Source organism: Maylandia zebra, linkage group LG6, assembly GCF_041146795.1.
Source record: "Maylandia zebra isolate NMK-2024a linkage group LG6, Mzebra_GT3a, whole genome shotgun sequence".
Taxonomy (NCBI): domain Eukaryota; kingdom Metazoa; phylum Chordata; class Actinopteri; order Cichliformes; family Cichlidae; genus Maylandia; species Maylandia zebra.
The window spans coordinates 34,929,881-34,939,968 of NC_135172.1; the positions used below are offsets into that span (position 1 = coordinate 34,929,881).

General features: G+C 37.0%; 1 protein-coding gene across 1 annotated transcript; it reads right to left on the reverse strand.

The window, feature by feature from the left end:
- Positions 1 to 270: 270 nt before the first annotated feature.
- LOC101470745 (lipopolysaccharide-induced tumor necrosis factor-alpha factor homolog) lies at positions 271 to 6,344 on the reverse strand. Its single transcript, XM_004539044.5, has 6 exons — positions 6,298 to 6,344; positions 3,948 to 4,013; positions 2,318 to 2,470; positions 2,115 to 2,168; positions 1,819 to 1,969; positions 271 to 1,034 (listed from the first exon to the last, which is right to left on the reverse strand). Exons 3-6 carry the CDS (start codon positions 2,463 to 2,465, stop codon positions 929 to 931), a joined length of 459 nt encoding a protein of 152 aa, XP_004539101.2. The 5' UTR covers positions 2,466 to 2,470; positions 3,948 to 4,013; positions 6,298 to 6,344; the 3' UTR covers positions 271 to 928.
- Positions 6,345 to 10,088: the final 3,744 nt, after the last annotated feature.

Below are 10,088 nucleotides of genomic sequence, written 5' to 3' on the forward strand. Positions count from 1 at the left end.
CACAAAAACACACACATCCCTCTATTGAATAAAAAAACTTTTACATTTATGCCTTACTTTACCAATATTACCCATCAAATTATTTATCTGTTTTCTCATTTATAAAAGAGCAAATAAAGTAGTAAAGAGTAAATGTTGGGTTAAAACTTAAATTTACCTGTTTTCTTATATAAGGAATATTTATTGACTTTATTGCAGTCTTCAGTTATACAGTCAAGAAATGTTGCACTTCACTGATAATTAAACATTTATTTATTTGTAGATCATGATTCCATCTTACAAACAGTGAATTATTATTGTAATTAAAAAGACTTAAATGTAAACAGAATTAAGCCAAGAGAAACTGTATGAGTGATTTAGGTAATACCTATTGGGTGACAATACATTTATTTATTTTTTTTAAAGTTTATGTTGCATGAAAAGTGTCCAGTGTTTTTAAAAGACTAAAATATGATCACTGGTCAATATTGACATGTTATCTTCTGTTGTATTGTTATCAGTTTTGCTGTCTTTTTATATTTAATTAATATGAATTTGATTAAAAACATTCAATATGCCATCAAAAAGAAAATCAAGATAATAACTTTAGGTGGAAAAATATACAAATTTCACTCGTAGGAATATTTAAAAAAAAAAAAAAAGTCCCCTAGAGTTCATTTAATACATATAATCCTTCATTTCACTTCATCACTGAGGTATTTCATACCAAGACCACACCACTCACTACAAGTTTAAAAAAAACAAATAAAAACAATCCTGATAATTAACTTATATTTTTTAACATGATTCAAGTAATCACCTGGAAAACAAGAAAGCTCTTTTATTGCTGATATGTATAGCTTTTATCAGTATGTTCAGTACATATACAGGTAAAACACATATTGCCTTGCTGCTGTTGGTCCAGTAGAAGGTAAACTGTAGTTCTGCTTCATAGGACCTTATGGATGTGGATTACGCTGTTACAGGCGGGGCAGGAATGCTCCACATCCTTGCATTCTTTGACGAAGAAGGGGATCACATAGCAAGGCCAGCAGCTGGTTTGAACCAACAAAATGGCATCAAAATAATGATCACATCACATATTACACAGGTTTAACATAAAGCTTAAGTTCCTCGTGTGAATGATCAGTTATGCTGAATGTTTGTTAAAGATTAGGCAGAGTCGATAAACAAGTCTACATCTTGAACTCACAGAACTCACACATCTGTTAGTTGCTTACCAGAATTAATGGGCATGCAGTGAGAAGAAGACTGACTTCAATAACAATCCTCACGTTGTCTTGCATTGTCACCATATTGCCAACGATTTGTTGTTTTGTTTGTAACTATGATGTATGTAGTGATAATATTAAGTAATTTTTGTCTGTGTTTTCAGCAACAGTAACACGTATATTATGGTAATCCCTTTGCTTTTTGCTTTTCAAATATATATTACACCATTTATATTTATATAACAAGAACAACAGGAATTGACAAACTGCTCTTGAGTTATCTAATATACAATGGAATATTTTCTTTGTACACATATTCCATTCTGGGTCCTAAATTTAATTAGTTTACTAAAAAAGGAAACTTCAGCGTAGACCAAATTCTGTTTTGTTTTGTTTAATTTTAAAAGCTTTCTGTAGACCTGAACGGATTTGAGGTGCATCACACTCTGTAAAACATCTGAATGTAAACTGTTTGCTTTTCACTGTCTCGGTTTTTACTAGAATATTTATAATATATTTATGTGTTGTTGAGTAACCACTCCTGTATGACGTTTTGGAGCGTGTATGAGGGTTTTTTTGGTCATGTGTGCTGGGGTTTTTAACTCACCCTACAAGTAGTAATACGCCAAAAATTATCCAGGTGAGGATCCCAATTTTGTACTCTGTTTTAGTCACAACATCGGTTTGGCAATGAGGACACTTCATCTGTCCAGGAACATCTTTTGGGAGATGACTTTGCATCACCACCACCTGACTCACTGCAAAAACAACAAAGCACACTCTTCTGATTACTTTAATAACAATAATACTTCCTCACTAAAACACCATGAAGACTGGATTTGGAACTATCTCAGTTTTTGCTTAATTTTGCAAATTCATATTGAACTGAAGAAAGACGCTCACCTGGCTGCACAACCTGAGGTTGTAGTGCATTGTATTGGTATGCAGGCTGTTGAACTGGACATAAAGAAAAGATATTTAACTTTAAACAATCTTAACAAAAGCTGAAGAAAACCTTCAACCACACCGACTAAAGTGGCAAATCATAAAAGAGCAATACAGGCGAACTATTTAAATAAAATGACTGGTAGCTTCTGATCTCTCACCAATCTGAACAGCTGGCTGAACAACAGGCTGGACAACTGGCTGAAACGCAGGCTGGACAACAGGCTGAACAACAGGCTGAACAGCGTTGTAGTCCAAAGGGGGACCGGGGTACGGTGGTGCTGGGAAACCTGTTTTGGGTACCTCCATAGTGTCTGTTTATAGGAGGAGGGGGAAAATTAAATAGAAAGTACAGTTAAGCTTTGTAATCTGAAAATGAAATAGAGTGAAGAGTGAAAACTTGGCAACAAGGCTGAAATATTGTAAAGCAGTGAATTATATCACAGCAAAAAGCTCCTGGGTTCATATTCAGCTTTGGGCCTTTCTGTGTGGAATGTGTATCTTCCCCCCGTGTCTTTGTGGGTTCTCTCCAGAGAACTCTCTCCAGACAAAGGACATCATGATTCTAAACAGGCCATAGGTATGAATATGAGCATAAATGGTTTTCTGTCTCTATGCACCGATCCTGCTTTAGATTGGCAGCCTGTCCAGGAAGTGCCCGCCCTCTTGCCCAATGACCGCTGAGATAGACTCACTGACCTGAATTCTTCTGGTTGTAATCAAAAGTAAAGGGTGAAACACAATGCACCTGTCTTACAACAATCCTTTTCATTCAGATGTGTATGCATAACTAATACACCACCTGCATGGAATGCAGTAGTTTTTTATCACTGAAAAAACAAAAGTCAATCATGCTTTGGCAGGCAAGATGACGAAAACCGTCATCATGGTAGCATGAAATGGTGATAATGTGTAATTCATCTCCTACTCTCTGTTTTTTACATTGCATGTAAATTATTGACATATTACGTTTACTTTTTCTTTGTCAAACTATTGTTTCCAAAGATACAAATTACCTTTTATGCTAATTACATTTAAAATTCAAAAACTTTTTCAACATCCCCAAAGAATTATTTCTTAGGAGTATATATTTATATTAAATATATTTATGAAATCACCAAACATAATTGTTTGACTTGTATTTATTCTTACCATGTGTTTTCCTAAATATAATCCTAAATCTTTTAGGTCACAGAGATCAGGGTGTTATTTGCATATGTTTTCATAACTGCACCTATTGTGCCATTTCGGCATCTGCAATCCAGAAAATGCACTTGCTAAAATGGGTCACCTACAAAGAACTAAATGTAAAAGTGTACACCACCGAAACAGATCTTATTTAACCTGTCAGTGAGTTGATAAGAAGATAAAAGTTAAAACTTTCCTATGCGAGGAGCCAGTGCCTCTTTAAAAGTGGTATAAACACACATTCCATCACCAGATGTTAAATGGTTTTATAAATCACAGCAAAGTATAAAACGGCACTTGTGTAATTGTGTTTACTTTTTACATTTTATTCATTTTCATTCTTCCATTTTCTCAATTTTTTTTTTTTCAAAAACAAAGAAAGCCACCATTCATTGGATCAGTTGTTTTCATATATAACAAACAAAATGATCTTTTACTTGTTATATTTATATTAAACTTATTTAATTTTGTTCTGTTTGTTATTTATATTATACCAACAAGAAACCTTTTGTTTCATATTGTATTAGCACAGTTTTTTATTGTTTGTTTCTTTTTTTTCTTTCTGTATTTTCATAATTTCAGAAGAGATCAGACGGTCCTTACCTTGATGAATTAGTGAGACGTTTATGTGAGCCAACGGGATCCTGCTGCTTTCTCTGATGAGAGTTACTGGGATGAACAAATAAATGTTACAAAAAGAAGGTGGAGCAACAATGTGAGTAGACAGGTATTTCTGTTTACATATTCAAGAATGCACACACACACACACACATAAAGCATGAAACATTCGCACATTGTTTCCAGCTTTTTGAAGATATGAAGTTTGGTTTTCCAGCATTTTTTATACAGGGAGCATATTCATTTACAGGTGAACAGGGAGAATTCATCTTAAATAATAAATAATAACAGCTTCTGTTTAAATATTAATGGTGGTTAACAACAAGTATTCTTAGCATTACAGGAGATTTGGACATCTTCTAGGTTTCCAGGAAGATATTAAAAAAAAGAATGAAAATGACCAAAAAAAAAAAAAGGAAAATAGTGGGACTGCTGTTATCTCTTAAATGTGTTATAATCTCTTTCCAAAGTCATGGATGTTCAAAGTTTGGAACCAGAAGGAATAATTATAGATTTAGAAATGTTCTACAAAGAGGTCACTGAGATGTTGTTCGGACAGGATAAGTGTGGTCAAATGAAACGGGGAAGGTGATCAGAACTGCAGGGGTGGAACTGTCAGAAGGCAGAATAGCAGACACGCAGGGCAACCTGTGTGCCTGTGTATCCCCCAGATCAGAAGGCAGAACAGGCGTTGAAGAATACACTGAACATCAGGAATAAGATCCAAGCAATCAGTACATACTCCCTATCAGTAAGAAATGGAAAGAGGAAGTGCAAGAATTAGTAAGTGTCGAGGGCACAATCCAGAATGAAACACATGGAGATGGGCTGCTCCTCAGGCAGCTGAGGACAGACGCTGAAGAGGAACAGGAGGAGGAACTGTCATGAATCAATGTCCCATCCCTTTATGGGCTGTACCATTGACAGATAGAGGAAATGGCTGGTATCAAGATATCCTACCAGTGGCTAAAAAAGGCCTGCTTAAAGAACAGCACAAAAGCTCTGATCATGGCAGCACAAAAATAGGGCCTAAGCACCAGATCCATAGAGGTATGAGTGTACTACAGCTAACAGGACCAAAGTTGTCTGGTACCAAGCACAGAGGATTAAGAGGGTTAAGAGGAAGATTCATTATCATTATTATTAGTATCATTATTAGTATTATTAGTAGTAGTAGTAGTGGTAGTAAAAATTTATAAATTCTTTGGACAGACGTAACCAAGGTACTTGTACCAGAAGGATGGAATATAAAGTATCCTGTAAAAGCAGCCCAAGAGGTTCTGTAGGCAAAGAACTTTGATATTCTTCAATGATCAGTCGCCTGATTTGAGTTATTAAATACAAAACTGAATGCTAAAGATACACAAATATGACACAACTGAAAGTGGCTGCAGTGAAGGCCTAACAATAGAGAAAACATAGCACTTGGTGATATTTATGGATTCTAGTCTTCAGGAAGTCATTGACTTCAAAGGATTTTCATCCATCCATCCGCTTATCCTTTTCAGGGTCACGGGGGGCGCAGGAGCCTATCCCAGCTGTCATAGGGCGAGAGGCAGGGTACACCCTGGACAGGTTGCCAGTCTGTCACAGGGCCAACACACAGAGACAGACAACCATTTGCACTCACATTCACTCCCGCATTCACACCTATGGGCAATTTACACAAACACAAACATTTTTGTAATGCTCTCTGAACTAAAGTTGACAGATTGCACTTCTTTTATATATTGATTGGTTGTATTTTTAATTGTAGTGTACAGAGGCAAAACTACAAAAAAGTGTGTCTTTGTCCAACAAATTACATATAACAAGCATCCTCATGATTGTTATGTTGACAAATTTGACCAAATTCTCAAAGTTTTGGTGTGGTAGTTATCAAACAGCCATCACTGTAAAAGACGTCCTTAGAGATCAAATACTTTATAATGATGAATGAAGTTGTTAGTTTAACTAACACAGCAGGATGAGAAATGAAAAGTGACATAAAATCCAGAAAGGCTACCACATGCAAAAGTGAAACAGGTGTGTGAAAGAGACTGAAGTTGTCAGGAAAATTAAGTGAAATGAAATAGAAATGAAAGTAATCATTATTAAATCCACATTGCTGATCTTTATTAGAAATTATTTTCGTCATTTACTTTTATGTTTGCTTAGGCTGCTGCCCCCGCGACCCGGCCCCGGACAAAGCGGATGAGGATGGATGGATGGATTACTTTTATGTTATATTCTAATTGAAGCAAGTTTTGCATCGTAGCTCCCATAAAAATGTTGCGAACAGCCTGCAGCTGAGAGAAATAACTGAAAGCTACTCCATGCAATATTACTTACTTACCCACTTGGTAGAAGCAGTGGACAAAGAGATATGCTGCTGGAACATGGCCAGTACCCCAGGTGTGAAACAATTAAGTACATTCAGTGTCGTCAGTTTGTATTGACAATCTTCACTTGTTGTGCACGACTCCTACGCCACTGCATCTAAGAGAAATTACTTTATAGATCAATAACTTACATTAGAACATGATTGCCTAAAGCTGGGCACTATATGAGCTCGTTGTAAACACTAATTAAGGGCACTGCTACAAGACAGGACCACAAAGATTGGGCAATAATCCAAATATTATCTTACGATGCATCTACCCTCCTCTTGACTAACTACACTAAAATCCTGTTTACACATTACTCACCACTTAACCACTTATTCAACTCAGAATCTTGGGGGAGGATGGAGACATAGGGTGAAAGCCAGGGTACACTAGGACTTGTGTCTAGTCTTTTGGGTAAAGTGAGCATGGTTACAGTTTCACCTGCACCCGTATTTCTATAAAAGTTTCTCTGAGTGAGCGGTGAAATTCTTTCTCTCTTGTCCTCATGACAAAATTTAATGTGAGTTTGCAGAGCCATCTATTTGAGCTATTTTCTGCAGTCATGATGTGTCAGTTACATCAGAGGTTGGAACAATGGATTAGGCATTAGGACTGTCACAAAGAGGCTTTCCTTCTATTGTACAAAGACATACAGGACAGGTCACAAATGTAGGTTTCTAAAAACTGTGGCTGACACACATTAAGGTTGCTTTGTGTTATTTAAAAATGACACTGTGAGAAAAAATCCTTTTTTTCTCTCAGTATAGAGAGTACAGATATAGAGGTCATAGCTGAGATATTGCAGAATAAAGCTACCTTCAGCTGCTCCCTTATTCGGGGGGTCAACACAGTGGGTAGCTCCACAAGTTTGATTTGGCAGAACCCAAAGGGATTTGTGTCTCAAGAAGAAATGTAAGTAATAAAAGATGTTACAACCAATGTTGTATCAATAAACCTTGAATATTATGGACACAAAATGATATTTTAGTCATCACCTTTTAACCAGTAAGGTTTTGTTTGTATTTTGTTGAAGGGTTAACAGTGTGTTTGTGAAATAAAAACAGTCTTCTTTCAGCATATAAAGATGATAGCTTTGAGGAGACAGCACCATTGCTTCTGTCTTTGGTATAAAAGAGAATAGAAATAAAATAATATCTGCTGTACTCCAGGGCATCTTTTTCTATTTTGTGTGTGCTCCTCTTGGTTCGTTCTAATTATGAAAAATGAAGACCTAATACCAACACAGGCCAAAAAGCTAATTACCTTTGGAGTGAGATCCAGTTAGGAAAATAGAATTTACAAAAATATATTCTTCTTTGTTGAGAATGGAGGTGACACAAAATGTCAGGAAAGAGATGGAATCGACAATTCATTATATGAATATATGAACGTGAGCTGAAGTTGCTTATTAACTTGACATTACTTTCAATTTGGTTGCTCTGCCACACAGTTTGGAGATCCACATCTCCATGTTGCAGCTGCATACTGTCACGTAGTAGAGGATTTGTCAAAAATATGTGGATCAGCTGGTAATGTAGGCTATGCCTTACCTTTAAAAAACAGATTCGTTATAGAACTTCTTTTTAATTAAGTATGAGAGTGTTAAAAATTATCAAAGCATTTCACTGAAGGCACTGTTTCATTTCACCCCACCCACTCCATAAACCCGGTGTTGGCTGTATCCCAATAATCTGCCTCTTTTCCTTGTCTAGACAATAACGTTCACATTGAGCCAAGCCATGAACACAAATGTGGATGGTCTGGTTTGAACTTGAACTTCAAACCTTTAGCGCGCACACACACACACACACACACACACACACACACACACACACACACACACACACACACAGAGCAAATCTGCATTTATTTGTCCCACAAGTGCAAAATCTGCATTGTCATTGCAAAACAGTGGACAGTGCAAGACAAAAGCGGCTAAATAAAAACTGTACAAAGAGCACGGTATAGAAAGTGCACTATACAAACAATCTGGAAACATAAATATGGACACGTGTATTCAAAAATATTGGTGTGTGTATACACACACACACACACACACACACACACACACACACACACACACACACACACACATCTATATATATGTAGATATAGATGTGCGTGTGTGTGTGTGTATATATATATATACACACACACACACACACACACACACACACACACACACACACACACACACATCTATATATATGTAGATATAGATGTGTGTGTGTGTGTGTGTGTATAACTAGACTTTATGCATATTATGTAAGGTGTGGCTATATAAATGTATGTACAACTCTGTGTATAGATGTTTATGGACAGGTATGCAATGTAGTGACAAGGATTGACAAGAACTAATATTGCATATGAGAAATATTGCACATAGAAACTAACATGGTGTATTGTACGCTGCAGGTAAAGTAGCCTTGCAGGGAAGGAAAGACCTGAATCTCTCATGGTTGGGGGTTGGGGGAGGGTGTGTTTGCACAACAAAAGCAGGAGAACAATGGAGCTGAAGACCTGTGAAAATCTCAGCGGGGTGCCAAGAGGTGTTAGGGTCGGGGGAATTTACGCAAATTTGCGCAGGACTAGTAAATCTAGTAGTAGGGACTTGTACCAGGGAAAAAAAGGCTCAGTAATTCTAGTGTTAAACTGAAGATTAATGAAGTAATTGAGTTAAGTCTTCTTGACTTACTAGGTCTAGTAAATGTTTTTCCTTCAGGGATGGCATCCACTATACAGATTCTTACACCCTTGCAACACTTGACAGCTTTCCTCCAGGCTTAATCCTGTGTGGGTAACTGATGGTCCATTAGCAGTGTTCCAATTCTTCTTTGAGCTTTTTTTCATTTGTCATTTGTAGTTTCAGGAGGTCTTTCTTATGAAGGTCCAAGACTGATCAGCCAATACCTGACTTTGCTTCTACCTTCAGTGTGATGGTAGGTTCAGAAGGGTGGTTTCCACAACTTTAATGTAGAAGGAAGTAAGTCTCCCATTTTACATAGGTCATTGAGTCAAATAATGCCCTATCTAAAACTGAATTTCATGAACTCTGGGACAACACTGAAGTTTGCTACATTGATACAGGCCACTACTAATTGGTTAGATGCAATTATGCCACTCTTTGTATAGGGAAACCACTCGTTGTATCGGCTGATCTCTTTCTGTTACACCTGAGCAGCATCAATTTGCAGGTTATTAGCTTGTGTTACAACTGTCTGACATTCTACACTCTCCTTCAAGCCAGAGCACAAAGTCCACCAGGTTATAGTTGCCATCTGTAGAGGCTGAGCAGGCAATGCCGCTCTGCAGGAAGTTTAATTAACAAGCCTGTACTTATGAAGCACAGCCTAGCTCTAATTCACAACATGGACACAATGTGACCAGATGTTGTACCTTTTTTAAACCACACACAACAGTTAAGGGTAGAAAGTTTGATTAGATATCTTAAAAGAAGCCACTTCCTAGTTTGAAAGGTCCTCTGTTTGTCATTTTGTCTATTCCTGCTGAGTCCCATGAACCTTTTACAAGTTCAAAGCGAAAATACTTGCACAAAGGATACATCAGTGCATCCTCAATTATAGTCCCTCCAGACAGCCTTCTCTCTCATCTCTCCTGCACCACTTTAGGAATGGAGACATCCTTCAGTGTGGTATATTGAGACTGAAAAAAGTACCTCATCTTCCTGTTGGTGTGTGTTAGTCTGTTTTCCAGTTTACTTCCTGCTTTATTTCTCACCTTGTAGCTTTCCCTGTTTTCT